We start from the raw sequence: 24744 nt of genomic DNA, 5'->3' as shown, positions 1-24744 counted from the left end.
ACAGATATACTTGGTAAGAAAACCTGTATTTTATTTTATTTTATTTTTGCCAGTCCTGGGACTTGAACTCAGGGCCTTGGATGCTGTCCCTGATTCTTTGTGTGCTAAAGGCTAATGTTCTACCACTTGAACCACAGCACCCCTTCCAGCTTTTTCTGAGTCGTTTATTGGAGGTAAGAGTCTCATGAACTTTCTTTCCTGGGCTGGCTTCAAACCACAATCCTCAGAGCTCAGCATCTTCAGTGATCTTGAGGATTACAGGCGTAAGCCACCAATTCCTGGCAAAAACCTGTATTTAAGGAAAGGATTTTCTTCTTCTTTTTTTTTTATAAAAGGGAAACAGAAGAATTATTCTATCTGTATTGTTTTCAGCCATGTGTAACTTGCATGAATGAACTCATCCTAACATTTCTTTTAAAAAGATTTTGTTCCTTTTGTTCTTATCTCTTAGATATTTTACTACAACAAATGAGTATTTTTAGATTTTCTTCCCTCATATTATATATCTAAATGACTTTGGATTATAAAGACAAGACATTCACTGCTTGTTCTTCATTACTTGGAAAATGACTTGGGTTTGGTGGTTTACAAGGGAATGCGGTAGTAATGCAGGCAGCTGCTAAGTGGAATGTCAGCTCAGCCTCAGTCTGCCATGGCCTGAGTGTTCCAAAGATGTGGAGAGTATTCTTTAAAGGAGGATTTGCACTCCATCAAACTAACTGAACTTGCATAATATTTAAATAGTCTGTTAACCACTGTATAGCCTAAATTTAGGTGACCTTTCCAAGCCTCAGTATCAGAACCCATCTTTTAAATTGTGATTCCAAGTTTCAGTATATCTAAGGACTAAAGAAATTGACCTAAACTGGGAAGAGAAAAATTTAAGTTTTCTTTTTTTATTTTTATTTATTGACAAATATTTAATTAAGTAGGCAAATTCATTTACATCAAACTCCAAAATGTTCCATGTACATCAGAAAACAATTTAAACATGTCAGACTTAAAATTAAATCCTTATTTCATTGCTGAGTGAGTATATCTGAACTGATTAACCCACTAAATCAGTATCCCATCGATGTTGCCCTCGATGGAGACTTTCTTGACGCGGGCGCCCTCGGAGCCGGCGGCGGGGGACGCACTGGGCCTCTTGGGCGGGGTGGCCATGGCTCGCGCGGCGGGAGCTCGCCGGGATGGACTGCTGCCCGCGGCCTGGCCGCCTCTCCCGCGCCAAAATTCAAGTTTTCTAACTTGAACATGTACATGTTCTTCCAAGACTCTGAGAAGGAATAATATCAAATCCTGGAATAGGTTCTCTCTCTCTCTCTCTCTCTCTCTCTCTCTCTCTCTCTCTCTCTCTCTCTCTCTGTGTGTGTGTGTGTGTTTATTTGTGGTCTTGTGTTTGAATTCAGGCTTTCATATTTGCTAATAAGCAGGTGCTCTGAGCCAACCTTCGGGCCTATTTTTGCTATCATTTTTTTGGGGGGGGTGGTCAGCAGTGGGGCTTGAACTCTGGGCCTGGGCACTGACCCTGAGCTCTTCAGAAGCTCAAGGCTAGTACTCTACATTTTGAGCTACAGCACCACTTCTAGTTTTCTGGTGGTTAATTGGAGATAAGTCTCATGGACTTTTCCTGCCCAGGCTGGCTTTGAACTGCAATCCTCAGATTGCAGCCTCCTGAGTTGCTAGGATTACAGTGGTGAGCCACTGACGCCTGACATATATGGAGGATAAGGTCTCACATTTTTTTTGGTCTGGTGCTGACTTCAGATCACAGTCCCCTGCTTATAGCTTCCTATGTAGTTGGGACCAAAGGCCCATACCCCCACACCTGGCTTGTTGGTTGAGATGGGGACTTGCTAACTTTTTGCCCAGGTTGCTCTAGTAACTGCAATCCTCTTGAAATCTGCCTCCTGAGTAGCTACAATTACAAGTATAAGCCACTGTACCCAGTCAAGTTCTTGAGTTCTTAAATGATATTGAGAACTAAAGATGTTCAGAGCACCTGCCTAATAATAAGCATGAGGCTCTGAGATCAATCCCATTTTTTTTAAAAAAGTGCTTACTTCGGTAGCATATATGCTAAAATTGAAACAATACAGAGAAGATTAGCATAGCCCCTGTGCAAGGATGACACGCAAATTCATGAAGCGTTCCATATATTCCTCAGCACCACATATATAGAAAAAGCCAGAAGTGACACTGTGGCTCAAGTGGCAGAGTGCTAGCCTTGAGCAAAAAGAAGCCAGGGACAGTGCTCAGGCTCTGAGGTCAAGCCTCAGGAGTGGCCAAAAAAAAAAAAAAGTGGGAAGTGGGATGACAATAACACCCTATAATGTTCTGGTGGGCAACATGTGACTACATCTCAAATTTAATTACTAACTCCAGCTTTGCCTATATAAACACTTACCTCTGCCAGCATATATGCAGAAAGAAGTGTGATTCCAAGATTATACAAGGTAAGGATTCCCCTGAGAGAAAAAGCAGGTCTATTCTTCATGTATTTGTTACCCAGCCATATTGAGAGCAGATATATGACAGTAAGAAAAAAGGTAGGAAGGTAAGAGTCCAACATAAACCAGCCTCTGACTCGAGAATCTGAAAAGAAAACACACAGTGAAACCTGAAGAGTAACACCTCTGTTAGCAACACTAAAGCATACATTTCATTTGTACACAGTTCCCCTTTATACTTGGAGAGTATGTTCCAACAAAATCTCCAGTCAATGTCATCTACTATCATTTTTTTCCCTATACATGCACCTACAAATTTAAAACTTTGGTGTATGTGTGCTGGTCTTGGGGCTTAAACTCAGAACCTAGGTGCTGTCAGTGAGCTTTTGTGCTCAAAGGGTAGTGCCCTATGACTTGAGATATAGCTACACTTCCAGATTTTTTGTTACATAATTGGACATAAGAGTCTCACTGAATTGGCTTTCTGGTTTGGGCAGGCTTTGATCTGCGATCCTCAGAGCTCAGCCTCCTGAGTAGCTAGGAGCATGTGGTGCCTGGCAACTGCCTTTTTTCATCCTAAGCACTTTCCAAACTTTTACAGTTTGATATGTAACTGTAAAAATGAAAACTATTTTTCCTTCACAATTTTAGGTAGATTCATTCTTATTTTAGATATAATTTTACAATTGTTCAAAAACATTTTTTTCTTATTAGGTCAAAACCTTTTACTGTTCCATCAAAGGAAGCATTTTATGGTTCTCACTAGCATATCCAAATAGCCAGTATCACTACTTCTGCATATATGAACTACTGTAAAGAATACTCTTAAGTCAGGTTCTGGTGGCTCAAGCCTGTAATTCTAGCTACTCAGGAGGAAATATGAGGTTCACGGTTCAAAGCCAGTCCATGAAAGAAACTCTGAGAGACTCTTATCTCCAATTAAGCACCAAAAAGCAGGAAGTGGAGCTGTAGTTAAGTAGTAGAGTTCTAGCCTGGAGCAAAAAAGCTCAGGGACAATACCCAGGCTTAAGCCCCCGGAACACACAAACATACACACACACATGAACAAGACTTATCATTCCTGGAATTTTCCATATAATATTTTGAGACTGCAGTTGATTATGTATAAATGAAACTACAGCAAATGGGACCTGCAGGTAAGGGGTACATCATAAACACAATACTTTATTATACAGCATAACATATAGGTTAACTGAATTGAGGTTAGAATTTCAGAGAAGAAACCAGTGTCGGGGTGTGGGGAGTTGAGTTGTTAAGTAAGGTTTTGTGGAGCAAGTAGGGCTTAAGCTGATCACTGAATGACAGATGGAAAGTTACTGAGTGGATAAGTTACTGCTTCTCAGTATGATCTATTATGCCATTTTATGGATGAAACAGTTCAGAGAGCTTCAGTAACTTGCAAAAGGTAATATTTTAGTGGTGGGCAGCAGAGTCAGGATCTGAATTCATATCTGTGTCCTTGCTAGTGTCCTCCCCTGGTGAAGACGAAGGCAGTCACAGAAAGATGACATATTGATATTATATCCTAATTCCTAAAGCCCCCACTGCCTAGAATTTGTCCAGGGTAACCATACAATAATAAACTGCAGTCGTTTATGGATACAAATTGAGCAATGAGATTACAAACAGGAAGCATGGGAAGCTGAAGATGGCAAAGCCAAAGCTTTAGAACTGATCATTTAGAACTTACAGCAAAAAATAAAGCCAAGTACTCATACTTGTCCAAAGAACTAGAAATATGAATAACAGGGATACAAAAACAGCACCTGGACACACCAAGGCCCCTTGCTACTCTAGAGAGAAGGATTTAACTGATGACATAAAGTCCTAATGAGAGAGCTACAGTTAGTAATATCAAATAATTGTAGGCACAAAATGAGTTTCTTCTTTATGTTTAAATAAAAGATAATAAGACCAAGAATCGCAAGACTTCCATGCTATTTTTAATCTAAATAAATAGAGTTGTAAGGAGTTGGTTTTACTAAGAGGCAGTTCCTTTTTCTTGAACCTCTTTGGTTGTTCCAGTCTCAGTCCCTCTTCCTGGCTACTTCAACTTTTCCTTAATCCACTGAGCTTTATAGACTACATTTTTATAAGGAAAATGCTTCTTGAGCTCTGTCCCATATTTCTTGAGCTCTATCTGTCCTACAGATACCAGAGATGAAAAGGTAAGCAAATGCAGTATTTAGGTGATTCACAGGTATCATTTTCATATGCTTGGCTCCTAATTACCTGTCACAGACTCTCCTTACTAAATCTTAATGTATATCTCATATTTTGAATATTTCATTATGTCCATAGGCAATAAAAAAACATGTTCCAAGAACTGTACTAAAAAACTTTTACATGTATTTACTTACTGGATTCTTGTTAATATCTCTTAATTTCTTATTTAATTCCTATTATAACCTATTATATTATATTATATTATATTATTCCCAATTCACTTTTGAGAAAAAAATTGAGCCTATGAAGGGAAAAAGCTAAATAACTTGTACTGAAATGCGCCCCTACTTCTTGTCATGTGAGTTGGTTTTTTCAAAAGGTATGCTTGGTCCTAGCTGTTGGTAACTGTGAATATGACCTTATATGGAAACAAATCTTTGCAGAAGTAATCAAGTTGAGATGAGCTCTCTGGATTAGGGAGGACTGTAATCTGGTGAGTAATGTTCTTATAATAAAGAGAGGTTTGAGTGCAAGGACACACAGAAGGAAAATGCCTTATTAGAGGCAGAGATGGGGTAATGTATCTACAAGCCAGACTTGTAGATGAACTCCAAAGACTGCCAGCAGCTTCCTAAACTAGGGGAGACAAAAACAGAACCTTCCGGAGCTGGGAATATGCTCTAGTGGTAAAGTGCTCGTCACCTATACATAAAGCCCTGCGTTTGATTCCTCAGCACCACATATATAGAAAAAGCCAGAAGTGGTGCTGTGGCTCAAGTGGTAGAGTGCTAGCCTTGAGCAAAAAGAAGCCAGGGAGAGTGCTCAGGCCCTGAATTCAAGCCCCAGGACTGGCAAAAAACAAAACCAAACAAAAAACAGAACCTTCCCAATAAGAGACCAAGGCCCTGCTTACACTTTAATTCCTGATTCCTGGCCTCTGGAACTGTGAGAGAGGAAGTCTCTGTCTTTTTAAAATTTCAACCTCATTCCTTACCTCAGTGATACTTTATTGTCAGTTCTAGGAAATGAGCCCCTGATGGACACTTAGTTTCTAAATGACTTGCTTTCCTAGTATTTCAGATGTACTAGTTTTACCTGCCCAATTACTGCAGACTCCATGAGAAGTGATCAGGTCTTCTCTATCTTACTTAGAATTATATCTACTTAGTGCTGAGTAAACACAAATGAGGCACACAGACATTGCTACCAGGACAATAAGATCAGGGCCACTGACCAGTCTGGATCTGCCTACAAGCTCACCGCCCCCCTCCCCCACCATGTAAGAAATATCTAAGACTCCAAAATAACCATCTCTAGAGTGACATAAAAGTACTGATAAAATGGTAATAAAGTTCCTTGGGCTAGCACCAAGTCCTGATAACCAGTGAGTTCATCCAGCAGGCAGAGCCCCATTCCCAGTGCACATGTAGAAAGAGGACCCCACAGTGACCTTTTGTCCCTACAGTGCCCAGGACCTCAGTTTAAGACTATTAAATTTCTATAAAGAGTTATATGTACAGTGTCTCAGCAAAAGTAAGCATGGATATTTATTGTCAATCAGCTTGTGTATCAGAGACACATCAAAGGACAGCCTATTCCTAACCTGGAATTGTTAAAGGAAAACAAAACGTTAGGGCTTTCCCAGTACCCTGCATGCTAAGCAAGGGTTGTGTCCCCCACACTGCCTCCTAGCACCACAAGGCAGGGAATACTAGAGAACAGTAACAGAGACACAGATATGCTGCCTACCGTGTACAGCCACAAAGAGGAAGAAAAAGAAAACCTCACCTTGCTCAAAAATAGTATTTTTAGGCTGTACAAAAAGTATCACTCCATTAAGATTAAGCCACCATTTACTTGGGATAGTTTAGAGTTCCTATGAAAACAAGGGGGCTCCAAGTAGCCTAAGTGGTTAAAGATTTTGAGAAACAGGAAATCCTCATCTCCAATGTCTCCTTTTATCCTGGTGATGCTGAAAAGAAAAAGCCTCAAAGAAAACAGGGTTGTTCCACAGTTTTATGGACCAGTGAAACAAAATATTTTGTCCAGAATGCATTCATTCACACAATGCTAAATAAAATGTTGTGGTAACTATGATAAGCCTTAGAAATTAATGTTGGGTAAAGTAGCCATGGTTCCACTCCTTAGGGAAGAAACTGCTACAAGTAACAATAAAGCTCATAAAGGAAAGAAAAGGGTGAAACAAAGATAAGGAGAAGTCTGCTACTCCTTAAGGAGACTGTCTGAGAAGGAACTAATCAGAACAGGGTAGGAAATAGTAAGAACCCTAGGGTCTAGAAACAGCAATGAGAATTTTACATATTTGAGGAATTAGAAGATGTCTCAAATGGCTGTATCAAAGTAAGATAAAGAAGGCACTGACAGAGTTAGAAAGGTAGATGGGACCAGGTGATTCAAGGCATGTAGTCCATGATAAGAAATGTAGCCTTGCCTTGCCCCTAAGAGCAGTGGGTGCCACTGATCAGTTGTAAGTTAGAATACTACATAGTACAATTTAGGTCTTTAGAATATCATTTCAGCTGATACTTAAATAACTGGAAGAAGAGAGCACAGGAAAGTCACTGCAGAGTCATTGGTGATGGATGGACCACTGAGGGACTTCTAAAGTCAGATCCAAGCAAGGCAGGAACAGCTCACACACGGGTACAAGGAACTTCCGGAGGTATGCAGGGGCAGGAATTCTACAGACAACAGGTGAAGATAGTGCAGCTGACTGATGATCAGATGAGAAAGTGAAGGAAAGCAGCAGTTTAAGAAGAAAGCTACAACCTTCTTTTGTAACCAGACACTGGAGGAAAATTCCTAACACTCCTTTAATCCCAGGAAAACTTGAAGAGCAAGAAAAATGGACCTTCTGGATATTCTGGGGAAAAGAGTATCAAAAGTGAGAGTACATAAGTTGGTTAATGTTTTATGCCATGCCATTTTTAAGACACCAAAGAAAATATAATCCCTTTCTTTATTCTGTGTTTTTCACAGTAAGTTCTCAAGTAGCTAACTCACCTCGAGGTCCAAACATATAATCCAAAAAAGCATTGACTTCATCATCAAAGGCCTTTAGATGCTCCTGAAAAAAAAGAAAAAGAAAAAAAATTACCTGTGGGTTTGTTGTTATTATTATTTTAATTCAGAGCAAGTCACTACTACCAAAATATAGTTACAGGTTTTTAAGGGCCCAACTCAAGGGGTTCAGATTGCAAACTTGAGGAAAGAAACCCTATTTATGACCAGGGTTTCTAGTGGCCAGGAAATACAGCCTCATCTTTCTCAGCTTGCAAAGATTCAGAAGGAAACAATTCCTCTTTCATTTCCTTAGGCAAGACAAGTCCTAAAAAATAGTCCTGGTGAATTTAGACATTCAGGGTTATTGACCTCAATTCCATTTACCTCTAAAACGCTTAGAGGCAAAGCTTCACCATAAGCAACTTCCATTGTTGCAATTAACAGGAGCTATGTGTAAGCACCAGGGAAAGTCTAACTACAGTTTATCAATGCAATTTTAAATGGAAATTCTGCTGCACTGTATATCATGAAGCCAAAGATAAGGCTTCAAAAGGACTTTTTGTAAGTATGAAAACTGAATATTTAGAGATTTTTTTCTATTGCCTTTATGCTTTGTTTCGAGCTGTTTTATACAATGATGTTCATTTAATATTAAAATAAAGAATGTCACCAGGGTGGACAAGATTATTTGTCAGTTGAACTGGCTTCAGATTAGGGTTAAAACATTGCTTCAGAGAATTTTTCTTTTCTTTCTTTTTTTTTTTTAAACTGGTCCTGGTCCTGGGCATTGTCCCTAAGTTCCTTTGCTCAAGACTAGTGATCTATCACTTGAGCTCCAGCACCACTTTGGCTTTTTCAGTGATTAATTGGAGATGAGAGTCTCATGGACCTTCCTTCATGGGCTGGCTTCCAAAGCATCATCCTCAGACCTCAGCCTCTTGAGTAGCTGGGATTACAGGTCTGTGCCACTGGCACCTGGTATTGCTGCTAAGAATGGTAAAGTGAGTAAAGTGGCTGATAATTTGATGTAGCTCTCATTCATGCCTGTCTGCTGTTATGATGCTCAAAATTGCTGTTCAGTTGTTCCTACCCTACTACAAATATCTAGAGACCCTATTTAGGGAGGGGCAAAGACAGAGTACTGCCTGGTGCTCTGATATAGGGACTCTAATGAACCTTGGGAAGTAGGCTGATCCCTGGCTACCTGTGAGTTAGTGTGATGGCCTTGGAATTCACACAGAATGAACCTAGATTCAACAGTTGGGATGCTGAAATCACCTCACTGTGCAAGTACCTAGGAAGAGAATTAGTTTACTGACTTCTGAAAAAAGATCCACACTTCTGTGACTGGCAGAAGCTACTTGGATTATTCCTTATCTGTTTGCAGGGGAGCAGTGGGGTTTGAACTCAGACACAATTGCTTGGCTTGTGCTCTATCCCTTGAGCCTTTCCCAAACTGCATTTTACTGGTTGTGGGGATAGAGTCTAGTGAGCTTTTCTTACTAGGCTGGCTTTGAACCTCCACCTTACAGATCTTGGCCTCTTAAGTAGTTAGAATTACAGGTTTGAGCCAATGACACCAAAATTCCTGTTTGTCTTTGATCCTGAGAGAAATTTCAAGGAAAAAAAAGACCTTTGGACTGGGCCTTGGTGGCTTACACTTGTAATCTTAGCTACTCAAGACACTTGAGGATTTGAGGATCATGTTCAAAGGTAGTTGGGCAGACTTTAATCAATGATTAATCACCAAAAGTCTGGATGTGGAGCCATGGCTCAAGTGGTCGAGTACCAGCCTTGAGCGAAAAAGCTGAAGGACAGCATCCAAGCCCTGACATCAAGCCCCAGTACCAGTACACACTCTCATTCCTCCCCCAGCCCCGCTCCCTCCACTTCTCTCAAGATCTTTGGGAACCATAGGAAGCTTGTGAAAGAGGATAGTTACTGACCAACATTTACTGATACCTAGTATTGCTAGCCAGTGGACAAGACTTCTTTTTCTTTGCTGCATAATGACTTTATAAAACATAAAATATTTGGTAGCCAGGCACTGTGGCTCATGCCTGTAATCCAGCTACTCAAGAGGCTGAGGGCTGAGGATCAGTTCAAAGCTAGCCTGAGCAAGAAATTCTATGAGATTCGTTTCTCTAACCACCAAAAAGCCTGAAGTGGAGCTGTAGCGCTTCAAGTGGTATAGTGCTAGCCTTGAACAGAAAAGCTCCCCAACCCTGAGTCAAAACCCCAGGACTGGCATTAAAAAAATAATTTAGTTAAATCAAGCCTGGAAGTCTTTTAAACATGGAAGTTTTTATCGTTGACTTCCATATAGGCATCTTAGGAGACCTCCAGACTTGATAAAGGCCAGTTACCTAACATCTTGGCATGACCCAATAGGATCTGTCTGGCTGTCACAGTAAGTAGTTCTGTCCAGTGGCATCAACAGAAAATGATTTAAAAAAAAAATCCTAGATGACCTCACTCACCCAACAGAAGCCAATGAAATCACCCATTACCACATCCATGAACAGATGTTTAAACTTTTCTGTTTGCTAAGGCTCAAAAATCCATTTTCCAACATTTGTAAAACTAAGCAAACTAAAAGTTCACAATGATCATAGTGTTACTATAAATGAATGTGCAGAAACTTTTTGTGAATGAGTAGAAACTAGGGAAGATATAAAGAAGGAGGAATGAAAAAGACAGGAAAACATCTCTTTTTTTTCATTGAACTCCCAATTAACCAGTTGTGAGCTTTATGAATAGCAACATGAAGTTAGATGCTATATATAAAGCTGGTTCTTTTCTTCACCTAGTTTCTAGTCTATTAAGAAAAACAAATTAAAAATCACATAAACATAAGGGAAGTTTGTAGATCTCTCAACAAGAAAGGAATTCCAGGAAGAGAGAAGGCTGTCCCTGAGTTTTGAGACACTAGGACACTATCTAGAATACAGAAAAGAAAGTGTGTCAAGGGAGATCACATATACAAATTCACTGAAGCAAACTCTTGGGAAAATAATTCATACTGTATGTTTCTATTTGTATAGGATCTTAGAAAATACAATTTATAGAAACAGCAGGACAGGGGTTGCTTGGAGACTATAAAAGAGACAGATATCCTTAATAAGGGTTAAATGAGGATCTTTGCACATATGCATGAGAGTTTGAAGCAACAGAACTGCACATACAGTATCCTGAAGATGTCTTCTTGCCAAAGAGAAATGATTCCATATGGAAGGTAGAATTTAGAAAAAAATTAAGAGCACCAGAAATGGCTCTAATTACAGAGCTATAATTGAGAGTGTCCTGAAGCAAGCTGGTGTCTCTCCACCTCATCATGTTGGCTGTTACTGCTGAACCATTAGCACTCTGGCTGCCACTCTTCCTATCACCTGAGCATGCTGTGCTATCACCCAGTAATTCCCTGTACCTGTTCCTTTTACTATCAATAGAAAGACCACTGGAAGAATGGCAACCTATTCAAAGCAAATCTACTGGACAGACTAATAGAGCTATCTTCTGGGCTATGGAATATGGAACTTCCACTGCACTAGTGCCACAGCCTCCAGCTTCTGTGAGTGCTTGGAAAACAGGAAGTTAAAGAAAGCAGGTGCTTTTGTGCCACCATAGGGCTGGCTGGAGCTCACACTCATTCCTAACTGCTCCAGCTGGAGGTCAACATAAACCTGGCATCTCAAATGGGGGAACAGGGATAGAGTAGTTTTTGCCAGTTCTGGGGCTTGAACTCAGGGCCTGAGCACTGTCCCTGGCTTCTTTTCTCCCAAGGCTAGTACTCTACCACTTGCGCCACAGCACCACTTCTGGCTTTTTCTATATATGTGGTGCTGAGGAATTGAACCCAGGGCTTCACGTATACGAGGCGTGCACTTTACTACTAGGTCATATTCCCAGCCCAATGGGCAGTGTTCATGGTCTGTTTTTGAAGGTGTAAGCCTGTGCCCACTGGCAGAATTGCCACATTTCAAGCACCTCGATAGTCATTGCTACCATGATTAATGACCATTCTGCAGAAGCTTGAGGCAGGAAGCAGGACAGAAAAGAGCCCACCAAAAGCTCCACCTGTGCTTTTCTCCACTTTACATGGTAGAGCTCCAGACACCATTTTGCCTCTTTCATTCCTCCCTCCCCTTCTTTCCTTTCCTTGTCTCTTTTGCTACTTTCTTCATAGTTTCCTTCCTAGGTTTATGTTTATTAGGCATTTTGTGATTTTTAGTATTTGTCTATCATACTATTATGTTGTATAAAAGTCAGTGATTCAAGATCATGTTTCTTCAATTTTTTGATAGTTTTATAGAACACATTAAATAAAAGTAATGAGACTATCTCTCTACCAGATAGTCTGCTTTTCAAAATTCACAAAAGCCCTATGGTCACAAAATATTACATTAAGTTTGACTGGAAACATGGTGCCCAAATCTACTTTCTTCTCTTTTTGCATATTCCATAGTAAGCTAAATTACAAGTATCCAATGACAGCAGGAATGAAATGGGACCTAACCAGCACAGGAATATATCATATTTGAGAGTGACCTGCCACAACCTCCAGGGTCAAGCCTGAATTATATGGAACAGAGAGAGGAAGAGGTATGTTTCCTCCCAAGGCCAAAACAGACTAGAGTAGGAACAATAAGACATAGAAGTCATGCCTAGCATTTGGGATGGCTGTCTAACATGAAACCTCTTTGGCAGACTCTCTGGGGCAGGAGGTTAGCCCTGGCCAGTCTCTCATCTTTCTGAAAAAAAAAAAGTGTATATTTATGAATAAAACTAGGTTTACAGGATAAATAAAAGGACATACACATGCAAAAAATTATTTGGTTACTATGTACAGCTGATTTGACACAAAATATATCTATGCAGATTTTATGCTGACACTCTTAAGTTGCATTGGGGGGAAGGGGTTAACTACCCAACATCCTACATTCCCACAGCTGTCATCTGAGGAGAGCAATGAACTGTAGAAGGAAGGTAGGGGATCCTTATTCAGGTGTGGGACATATAAATAGCTGTAACTTACAGAATAATTTCCTGACTGAAGCCATCTAAGTACTGAAGAATATGAGGTACATTTATGTAGTTATATTTGTTTACCACATCTTCAGAAATGAGCTAACTCAAGTCAGGTGCTTGTAATCCTAGCTACTGAGGAGGCTGAGATTTGAGGATCCCAGTTCAAAGCCAGCCCAGGTAGCGATGTCCATAAGATTCTTTTTATTTCATAAAGTGTCTTTTATTTAAATCAGCTTCTTATTAGATAAACCTTTTGTGAAATACAAACCTTGCTGTGTTTATTTTTAACCTAAATGTCAATTTATATGCAAGCCTGAGTATAGATATGTTTTTCAAGGGTTGCGGGAATTTTTTTTGTATTTTTTCCTTTATTGTCAAAGTGAAATACAGAGAGGTTACAGTTTCCTATGTAAGGCAGTGAGTACATTTCTAATCCAACTAGTTAACTCCTTGCTCATTTTTCCGCCGTCTCCCCCTCCCTCCCTCCCATGAGTTGTATAGTTGGTTTACACGATATAGTTTTGTAAGAATCACTGTTGCATTGGTTTGTCTTTTTATCCTTTGTCTCTCAATTTTGGTATTCCCTTTCCCTTCCCTAGTTCCAATACATGTATCTGTAAGATTCTCATCCCCAATAAACTATCAAAAAGCTGGAAGTGGAGCTATGGCTCAAGTGGTAGAACAGTAGCCTTGAACAAAAAAAGCTCAAGGACATTGACCAGTCCCTGAATTCAAGCCCTAGGAAATGAGACAACCATCTGGCAATACTGGCTACTGTTGACCAAACAGTATGTATCAGTCATTTGATATACACTCTATCTACAGTTGTCATACACTAGCTTGAAAAACTGGGTATTTTTCACAACTTAAAGATACAGAAATTAAAGCTGCCGTTTGTCATTTTACACCTTCAGATTTCAATGCTTTGTCAAGACAGTGGGCATTAGAAGTCCCAGACAGAATTAGCACTTCTTTCTGGTGCTGCAGGATCTCCTGTTATTAAGATAACAAAAATAGTAGGGACTGGTTTTATTTGCACCCTTTCTAGTCCTCTAAGTATGTTAACAATAAAACAATTTTTTTCCTAGTGGGATAAAATTATACAAAAATCAAAGCCCCAAAGCAAGCTTAGTGTACTAACAAATTCATTATTTGCATCGTTATAAGTATTACTGCTATTATCAATATTTTGATGCAATGCAAATAACACAGAGATCAGCAGAAGGAAGTCCATCTGTTCAATGGACTGCTGAGGGAATCTAAAAGTGCACATCTTACATCTTAACATAATCTTGATTACTCTGCATCCATCTGGACATTACAAGAACTAGCACTTTTTTAAATGTTTTTTTTTCTTTTTGAGATAGGGTTTCATTGTGTAGCCTAAAACTCATGATCCTTTTGCCTCAGTCTCCCAAGTGCGGGGATTTTAGGTGTACGCTACCACACCTACCTCAGGAACATTCTTTAGACAAAAACAAGAACCTGAAGAATTTTATTTTTTTAAATTTTATTGTAAAAGTGATGTATAGATGGGTTACAGTTACAGAAGTCAGGTAATGAGTCCATTTCTTTTTGAAATGTCACCCACTCCCTCATTCTCACCCAGTTTTTTCCCTCGTCTCTACTTCCCCCCAATTTGTATATTTCATTTCCAACATAGTATCTAGTGAATATCACTGCTGAATTGTTTCACCCTTTGTTCCATTTCTGTGCTTTCCCTTCCCCTCCCCAAACCAGATTGACTTATATACAAGACAAAGGATACAAAAATCAAATGCAGTGACAGAAGGGAATAAACCAAATGAAAAGGGGAAAAAGAACTGCAAGCAGTATAATAAAATAAAAACACCCTCATTTCTAGCTCTTGAGGTTCATTTCAATAAGCATTATTTTATAATTTTATATGGTTACATGCATGTAGTTATTGAGCCCGTGATCCTCTCCTAAGAAAATCTTCCTTTGGTCTCACCGTGTAAATGTTCAGGTGCTGTTTAATTAATCATGCCCAAGAGTAATTTGTTTTTTTACTATCCATTGGGTTTACTAGTTATTACAAATGAGGGAAAACATGAAGCCTATATTTCTTTGGGTCTGGCTTAGTGTAATTTTTTCCATGTCTTTCCATTTCCTTATGAATGGGGCAAAGTCATTCTTTCTGATATAAGCAAAAAGTTCCATTGCGTATACATGCCACATTTTCTTGACCCATTCATCCACGGATGGGCATCTGAGTTAATTCTCTATCTTAGCTGTGGTAAACAATGCTGCAGTGAACATGGTTGTGCGGGTGACTTTAGTGGTTTGTGGTCATTTGGATAAATGCCCAGGAGTGGGATTGCTGGATCATAGGGAAGCTTATGTCTAGTCTTTTGACATTTCTTCATGTGTCTATTGGCCATTCTCATTTCTTCTTCTGAGAAGTCTCTAAGTTTTTAACCTACTTATTAATTGGGTTATTTTTTTGAGGTTTGGGGAGGTTTAAGTATATTTTAGATATTAGACCCTTGTCTGATACATAGCTAGTAAAGATCTCCCATTATGTGGGTTTTCTGTTTATCTTGCTAGCTATGTCCTTTGCCATGCAGAAGCTCTTCAGTTTGATGCAATCTCATTTATGCAGTCTTTGATTTGCTGATTCTGGATCTTAGGAAGTTTCAACCTGGGCCAAGGAGCCCTAGTTTTTCCTCTATCCCTTCCTATCATATCCTCAGGGTATTTAAGGTATTCGATCCATTTGGAATTGATTCTGGTGCAGGGTGATATAAGGATCTCACTTCAGCTTTTTTGCATGTGTATTGCCAATTCTGCCAGCACTATTTGTTGAAGAGGCTATCTTTTTCCATCTTGTGCTTTTGGCTCCTTTAATATTAGGTGGCTATAGGTCCGTGGGCTAATTGATGGATCTTTTATACTATTCCATTGGTCCTCAAGCCTGTCTTGTGCCATTTCCAAGATGTTTTTATTACTATGGCGTTGTAATGAGTTTGAAGCTTGGAATGGATATTCTTCCTACACTATTCTTCCCACTAAGGATTGTTTTTGCTATTTGGGGTCTTCTATTATTCCATATAATTTTTGGATTGCTAAGAATCTGAAGAATTTTTGAAAATAAAATAAGTATTTGGCTGACTGCTTTAGGATTCAACAGCTTCTACCCATTTTTCTGAGTCTCTTCTTCCACACCATGCATACTCTTTGCGCCAGGTAATTCTCAGTGTCTGCCTGTCTTCCCCAACTGTGTGTGTGTGTGTGTGTGTGTGTGTGTGTGTATTCTATCCATCTTTCTGCTTCCCTCTCTTCTCTCCCTCTTGAATGTGTTTTTCTGTCTGCATGCCCCAAATTATGTCTTCATTTTCGCTGACCACTCATTTCTCAAATGAGTGATTGTCTACTTTTAACTTCTTTTTCCACTTGAAAACACTTTTCTTTGAAAGGCTTTGTTGGGTTATCAGGACATAGGAAGGACAGAATGTATGAATCTATCTTTGCAAGCAAAGAGTGTTAGCTAGTAATGAGAACAGACACACTGGGAAAGTTCTGACCAGGTATTTTATTTTTCAAATCACAGACACTGAGACCCAAATTCAGCGGTCATGACTCAGTGGAAATCAAGTAGCTAAGCCCTAAACCCAAAACAACAACAAACACTGAGAACCCCAAATATTTTTTTTTTTTTTTTTTTTGGCCAGTCCTGGGCCTTGGACTCAGGGCCTGAGCACTGTCCCTGGCTTCTTCCCGCTCAAGGCTAGCACTCTGCCACTTGAGCCACAGCGCCACTTCTGGCCGTTTTCTGTATATGTGGTGCTGGGGAATCGAACCTAGGGCCTCGTGTATCCGAGGCAGGCACTCTTGCCACTAGGCTATATCCCCAGCCCAAATATTTTTAATTCTATTTTTAAAGTATTTTAAATAGCATTTTCCTAGAATGTTCAGGGCACATATGCCTTCAGTCAACTGCTCTATTTTCATGTGGTATAGGGGCAGCTGGCTTATCAGTTGGCTTCAAAATCCTCTGTAAAAAGGTGACATAGTCCACCTTGCACAAGAACTTGAGCAACATCTTGAGGAGTTTATCCTCAAAGGCACACTGGTAGAGTATTCAGATGGTAGCAAATCTGTCTCAGCACTGAACATGACAATAGTGTTGAGCATACTTGGTTAGGCCTCATCATGGCTCAGTCACCCAGAAGAAGGCAGTGATGAAAAAAATCAGGCTACCCTTATACTTATGAAGACATTGGGTTTGTAGGATAAGAGTGCTTTGTAATCTCTTTGACATAGAACAGATGAGAGCAGACAAATGTTCTTCTCAACTTTTCCACAGAATACGACAGACTCCAGTACCTACAGGATTCTGCCATATCAGAAACTGGTCAGATAAACAGTCAATATCCCAGTAGTCAGAGATGCTCAGCAGAGCAACAGCATTGCCATGCAGATGAGCTCAGCAGGCAAGGGCACTTCACAGATGTAGCAGCATGTTCAGTGGACATGCTGTCTGGCTCAAGAAATGGTCTGAGCAAGCGTGTCCTCACAGATGTCCTGAAATAACAGGCAGAATCAGTCATGAACAACTCCAGAGAATTCCTGAAGAGTGTGTGTGTGTGTGTGTGTGTGTGTGTGTGTGTGTGTGTGTGTGTGTGTGGTGGAAAGAAGTACAAGAAAATTTGACAAGCTGGAGAAAGAACAGAATGAATAAAATATAAATTACACCTACAAAGTATTATATACATACAAGGGTAAAACCTGAGTATGGAGCTCAGGTGCACAGAATGAGGCTGAGTTATCTAAGATGTATCTTATCAAGTCTTGATACTGTATTTTTATTTTTTTTTGCCATGCTGAGAATTGAATCAAGGGCCTCCTGTCTTCTAGGCAAGCAAGCACTCTACCATGAGACACACTGATGGCCAAAAATAGATTTTAAGCACTTAAAATATGTCCATAAAATTCTGCAAATTAATTTATTGTATACATATGAATTTACCAGATTTAAAGAAACTGGTATTTTACTAAATGCATATCAAATATGATATAATCTATTCGTTTTTTTCTAGCCATTTGAAAAGTTATACCTTCATTCCAAAAGTAGGGAAATAAAACTGAGATTGATATTGTTCTTATAAAATTCTAGCCTCTTAAAAGATATTAAGTAACTTGCCTTCGTATTCATTTTAACTATAATGAAATCTGCTAAAAAGAAAAAGAGCTTCAGTTTCACAATTAGAAAATAGTTATTCAGTGATTCAATATCGATTTAGGAGCAAAATACTAGTATTTCTGCTAAGTTTGAAATTCAATACATTGTAATGTTTATTACTATAATTTCTGCTGCCACATGAAGTGGTGACTGAATGTAGGACTCCCTTGGAGATTTAGTCCAAAGCCAGATATCTGTACTCAGGACAAGTGGAACTATGCCAATTCCTGAATTTGGGAGCATAAAGAATAAAACCCTTTCACAATTAACAGCAGCAATGAAAGGCAATTCTGTCTGTATGTGCTCTGGTTATCAAGTACTGGCCAGAGGGGAAGCAGGTTGGCTATTCTGCATGTACAAGTGGTGCCCTGGAGTATGAAAACAAAGAAAAGCTTTAATGCTTTCTTGGGAAAAATATGAGCCAGGCCTTTTAAATTTTATTTTTAGTGCTGGTACTGGGGGGCTTAAACTCCAGGCCTGGGCACTGTACCAGAGCTCTTTTGCTCAAGACTAACAACTTAAGCCACAGCTCCACTTCCGGCTTTTTGTAGTTAATTGGAAAAAGGAATGTCATGGAATTTTCCTCCTGGGCTAGTTTCAAACCATGATCCTCACATCTTAGCCTCCTAAGTAGTTAGAATTACAAGTGTGCACCACCAGCACCCAGCTATTAGCTAGGATTTTTATTACTAATTTTTCAAGCAATGTTCACACACCTATATTATTTCTGTATATACTATATGGTCTAACAGTTTGTCAGTATTTCAATATATGTATGATAAAGTCAAAAGATGCAAAATATTATTCTCTGATCTCATACAGGACAAGAAATAACTAGTCATATGAATAGACTTTTATATTTCCCTTCTTTTAAGCTATTGAAGCCAACCTGTGTAGGAAATGACTAAGATTTCATTCAGTCTTTACTGAATGAAAACCTTATCAAACTCTTTTCTGTTTGGCAGTATACTGCCACTAAAACGACAACTAACCCACCCTTCATTATATAAAGTCTTTTCTGGACATAAAGGAAAATACCTTTCTCTTAGCATCTTAATCTAAGTAATATCAAATCAAATGAGTACTAGTAGTAATTAGGAGGAAATCACCCAAAACCAAAATGCAGACTGTACTGTGTGCAAAAAAAACTGGGAAGGACGTCCTACTTGGCTTCTATGATGGACAGTGTTACAACCTAATTTTAGGCATTCAAATGTCATGTTAAACAACTGCGGCATCTCCTTAGTTCACCTTATATTCACCAATGACCAATCATAATGGCCTTTCAAAACGTAGGACTGATGGATAAAGACACAATTCTAGGAGTGGAGAAGAAATGTGACAAGTATCTATTTCAAATGAGGAGAGGCAGAAAACAAATATATTAGAGTTATACACTACGACAATGCCTTAGTCCAAATATTGTGCCTAAATAGAGGAAACATTTTAAACTATGTATTATGTCACACAATATTCTCTCTGGGTTCTCTCTGACTCTTGTTTTGATCTCTTCTAAATAAGCACTTTTATAAAATATCACTAATGTTTTTTTGTACCATAAATCATTGCTACTAATTAGCCAATAGAAAGCATTTTGTAGTATTATTTATTATATTATTTATTTCTCCTCTTACAAGAGAAATAGGCCTCTGAAGACTATTTTTACAATTATAGTAGAGAACATTAGTATTATTGAATAAAATGTCCTTAGAATCTTAACTAACTACAAAGTTTTAAAGAGACAGTGATAAGCAGTCACTTTGTTCACCCGTCTGTTCTTCCTTCTTCTCACCACAATCTCAAAGCTGGTAGGCAGTATGACTCATAGAAGAATCAGCTCTAAGATATTGCTGACCAAACATCAGCAATTAACAAGAATGGAATGACCAGGCTGGGAATATGGCCTAGTGGCAAAAGTGCTTGTCTTGTATACATGAAGCCCTGGGTTCAATTCCCCAGCACCACATATATAGAATATGGCCAGAAGTGGCGCTGTGGCTCAAGTGGCAGAGTGCTAGCCTTGAGCAAAAAGGAAGCCAGTGACAGTACTCAGGCCCTGAGTTCAAGGCCCAGGACTGGCAAAAAAAAAAAAAAAAAAAAGAATGGAATGACCATGGGTTTTGAAACAAAAGTACCATTCTCAAAAGTAACCTTGACTTTGAAAAGCAGGTTGGTAGCAAGTTGGTAGCTACTAGCAGCAAGCCTGCTAAAAAGGCTCAGGCTGGATTAGGCTGCCAAAATCTAGCCGGGCAGCACAGGACAGGACATCCTTGGTGATCCTTCTGGTCCAGTTGACTTACATGTGAAGCCTTGACATTGCACATCATGAAACTGACTTTTATAGAGAAACTTCCTTTGGTCTTCACCTGACAAACTAGAATGCAAGAAAACTATAGATGCTTCTTAGCTCTCCCCCCTCTCCCCCCATGCCCAGTCTCAGTAGAACGAGAGTCTAAGGTCTACTATGGCATTTTATAGCACCTGGTGACGATCATAATGGAAAACCTTCCAATGCTATTATTCTCCCTATTTTACCTAATTGTATATTCTAGTTTGCTATTCTTTGGTATGTAGAATTCCCAACATAGGAGTCACTTAAATGCATTAACAAAGAAAGCTATGTGACCTCATATCAACAATGATTACTTGAACGTAGGATAAAATCTTTAAGAATAAAGCATATTTTACAAGGCAAGCACTCTTGCCACTAGGCCATATTCTCAGCCCCAGAGCACAAGAACAGCTTATAAAATATTAGATGTACAGGGAATTTGTTTTATTATATATAATCAGTAAAATCCTATTCAAACAAAATGGGTTTCCCAGTTCTGTGGAATCTTTTAAAGGAAATACCTACACATATAGTTCCTTCATAAAGACTAATATTTCACTGCAAAATCAGTAATCACAATAATAAGGAAGCATCAGGATAAGAATAAAAGTACATGTTCTTGCCTTAAAAATGGCAAATGAAAACAAGATTTGTTGTCTTGGACTTCAGTCGTGTCATTTATGTATCTCTTTTTCTGTTTTGGAGGGTTTTTTTTGTTAATGATTAGTTTCTTTTTTTTTTCTCAAATTTTTATTATCAAACTGACGTACAGAGAGGTTACAGTATCATACGTTGGGCATTGGATACATTTCTTGTACTGTTTGTTGCCTTGTCCCTCATACCCCCCTCCCTTCCCCCCTTTCCCTCTAATGATTAGTTTCTTTTGAGACATTTATATTTTCTTAGGAATAAAGGTTTTTTGTGCAGATTCTGTGGCTTGAACTCAGGGCTTGGGCTTTCTCCCTGGGTTTTTTTCCTTTTTTTTTTTTTTTTTTTTTTTTTTGCCAGTCCTGGGGCTTGAACTCAGGGCGTGAGCACTGTCCCTGGCTTCTTTTTGCTCAAGGCTAGCACTCTGCCAACTTGAGCCACAGCGCCACTTCTGGCCTTTTCTCTATATTTGGTGCTGAGGAATCGAACCTAGGGCTTCATATATACGAGGCAAGCACTCTTGCCACTAAGCCATATTCCCAGCCCCCTGAGCTCTTTTTCAAGGCTAGCACTGTATCACTCCAGCCACAGCTCCCTTTGTGGCTTCTGGATGGTTAATTGAAAGTAACAGCCTCAATGACTTTTTGGTTTGGGCTGAATTCAAACTGTGATCATCAGATCTAGCTTCTTGAGTAGCTAAGATTACAGGAGTGAGCCAGTACCTGGACAAGGGATTTTTAAGACAAAGATTCATTGAACATCAAATCAAGATGTCCAACTACATCTTAGAATCAGAAAAGTAAGTATACTTTTGTGTTTTTATTTATGTGTAATCCAACATGATCGCTGGATTATTCTGTCTGAAGCCTTTGAACTCAAGTGAAAAGGCCTCAAACTTTATATGTATCTGTATCTACCACATGGAAAATAGAAAAGAATTTATCCAGGTGCCAGTGGCTAACACCTGTAATCCTAGTTATTCAGGAGGTTAAGATCTGAGGATTGTGGCTCGAAGCCAGCCAAAATCTCCAAGTAACCAGAGAAAAAGCCAGAAGTGGCACCATGGGTCAAGTGGTAGAATGTTAGCTTTGAGCAAGAGGAGTTCAAAGACAGTGACCAGGCCCAGAGTTCAAGCCCCAGGACTGGCAAAAACAAGGCGGGGGGGGGGGAGAATTTATTGCCAGTCTACGGACTGTAGCCTGATTTCTTACGAACTTTATATGGTATGTTAATATTATACCTAATAAAGTATTCTTATATTTATATTTTAAAATTAATTTATAATTTACAAACATATTACATATGTTAATATTGTATACAACTTAATGTTCTGATGTATGTACATTTCAGAATGGCTAAATCAAACATAATGCATTATCTAAACTTTTAGAATTTTTGTGGTTAAAAACACTTATCTATACTTTTAGTAATTTTCAAGTACATTGTTATTGGCTATAATAACTATGTTGTACACTAGCTCTCTTGAATTTATTCTGTCTATCTGAAGTTTTGTATCTTTCACAAGAAAGTTGTTTACATCTTTAAGTACTTGAAAACTTTTGGCATAAATACATCTTCATTTCTTATTTTATAAAATGTAACTTTAAAATTATATCATAAAATGCCAATTTAGTAAAATTTAATCACCTAGCACATAGCACTATAGGAGCATACAAGTTATGGGCAAATAAGTCATAATACTCAATGTACATACACAAAAATGGAACCAGGTTAAAGGGATAGGTAGTTTAGGGAGAGATGGGAGGGAATGATGAAAGGGGTGACATTGATCAAGATTCACTGAACTCCAAAACTGACATGTCGAATTGAAACTCCTTTGTACAACTACTTAAAGATAATAAAAATATTAAACAAACATGTGCTTAGAGTGTTGGTTATGAATTGAAATGAGGTCAACAAAGACTGATATTGTTTAACCTCAGATGAATACTAAAGCAGCTTAGTTACAGACATCTAATTTAACTCTCCACCCCAACTTGAAAATAACTGCTTTTAATAACTCTGATAAAAATTTACTAATATTACTGGAAATATTCCAGCAATAAACTTAATCACTATTTTAAGGTAGCACATTTCATGTTTTAAAACGTTTCTTGTTTTTAGAAAGCTCATCCATATTTGTGTTAAAAATCTTTTACAATCCAACTATAATCCTTGAGATTTAGTTCTTTTCTCTGGAAAACACATGTGCTTCTTCTACATGACAGCTCCTCATATGTTAGATGGGAAGATATCATTTCAGCCTGTCTTCTTCCCCTTTCCTAAAGAGCCCTGAAAATCCAACTTCTCCCATTCTTCCTTCCCTTCCTCCCTCTTTGCCTCCCTTCTGATCTCTTAACTCCTAAGTAGTTGAGATTACAGGCACGAGCCACCTTGCCCAGCTTCAACATCGTTTTAAACATAGCTCTCAAGAGTGAATATTTTCATTATATGGTGGAACTATTATTACCTCTTTTACTCTGAATACCATATTTCTATTGATATAATTAATTCTTTTTGACTGGATCTCACTGAAATTTTTCTGTGGCTACCACTCCTCCAAATGGGTCTAATAAGGATTTTGGGGAGACAAGACTCTATGGTAGCATGGCAGTCAGTGTGCCTCACTGCACAAATTTCTTTTTCATTAAGAAATGACCCATAGAGTTCCTCTATAAATTGCTTTATTTAGAGGATGATTTTTTTCACCTTGGAGATTTGGTTCCTATATTTAGATCTGAATACAGCAGTTTAATTCTATAATCAGTTATAGAATATCTTATGCTTTGTTTGCCATGGCTGTCAGGATAAGGCATTGCTTGACTTCCTCTATGTCTCTGCTTCAGTTTGGTTACAGTAAAAAGAGAGAGAGAGAGAGAGAGAGAGAGAGAGAGATTTGCTGTTGACTAGAAATAGGTATATGCCTGCAGGCTAATCTATGACTGAATGGCTATAGTCCAGAGCAAGTATCTTCATCCAACAGAAAAGTAAACTGCCTCTACAGTATGGTGACATTTGCAGATCCCTTTCCTTTCCTCTTCACTTATTGAATGGTATATAAAGAAAGCTTAAATGTCCCTGCACTTTCTACCTATAACTGGTATTAATGAAGTGTGCTCTTTATTTAAAAAAAATCTTTTAGAAAATGGTGCCCAAAGCCTAATTTTAGAATTACCATGTTTATGGCAATCATAGAAATACATAAAAGTAGCTACACTGTATTTACTATACACCAACCACTATCCTGCATGCTTTACATATTATTTTCTCACCACTCTCAGTCACCTATATGGTATTTTCATCTCCTCCCAACAAATAGGAAAGTGAAGCTAAAAGAAAAGCAAACTACCAAATTCATAGAGCTGGGAAATAATTTGCAACTGATGTGCAGAGGAATTCTGTGCCTGCTTGTCACTCACATATATAATTAGTTTTAGCCAATCCTGTGTCTTCCAAGTTTGTGGTAGCCACTGAAGGCTATGACTGAAAGAAGTAGCCAGCAGCATCTTCATTGTCTATGAGAATCGCCATCTGTAAGTAATTTCCTATCTTTCCATGCATCTAAGATGAACTGAATGGACCCAGAGCAGGGTGTTCTGTCACAGCCTAATACCTCCCACTGCTGTCACACCTGGATACTAAAAAGGTAGTGGCATCATGGAGGAGGAATATCATTAAATTAGTATTTTCACAAGAGTGATGTCTCAAAAGAAATTACAGACAGTAGCCTTGAGCATAAACGCTCAGGACAGCTCCCAGGCCCTGAGTTCAAGCCCTAGGATCAAGACAGAGAGATAGGAAGGTAGGGAGGGAGGGAGGGAGGGAGGGAGGGAGGGAGGGAGGGAGGGAGGGAGGGAGGGAGGGAAGGAGGG

The 24744-nt window shown here is 38.9% G+C and overlaps 1 protein-coding gene and 1 non-coding gene across 2 annotated transcripts in view; one reads left to right on the top strand and one right to left on the bottom strand.

Annotated features, from left to right (window-relative positions):
* Elovl2 (ELOVL fatty acid elongase 2) overlaps nt 1–24744 on the bottom strand; it is a 49433-nt gene that overhangs the window by 10902 nt on the left and 13787 nt on the right. The window contains exons 2-3 of the mRNA XM_048347378.1: nt 7662–7725; nt 2408–2595 (exon numbers count right to left, since the gene is read on the bottom strand). Coding sequence (XP_048203335.1) covers nt 2408–2595; nt 7662–7725 — 252 coding nt within the window. The remainder of the gene's footprint in view (nt 1–2407; nt 2596–7661; nt 7726–24744) is intronic.
* LOC125354058 lies at nt 2056–2162 on the top strand. The gene has a single exon (XR_007211442.1). It is a non-coding gene; the product is annotated as a U6 spliceosomal RNA (small nuclear RNA).

Source organism: Perognathus longimembris, chromosome 6 (assembly GCF_023159225.1).
Source record: "Perognathus longimembris pacificus isolate PPM17 chromosome 6, ASM2315922v1, whole genome shotgun sequence".
Lineage (NCBI taxonomy): Eukaryota > Metazoa > Chordata > Mammalia > Rodentia > Heteromyidae > Perognathus > Perognathus longimembris.
This window is presented reverse-complemented; position numbering and strand designations above follow the sequence as displayed.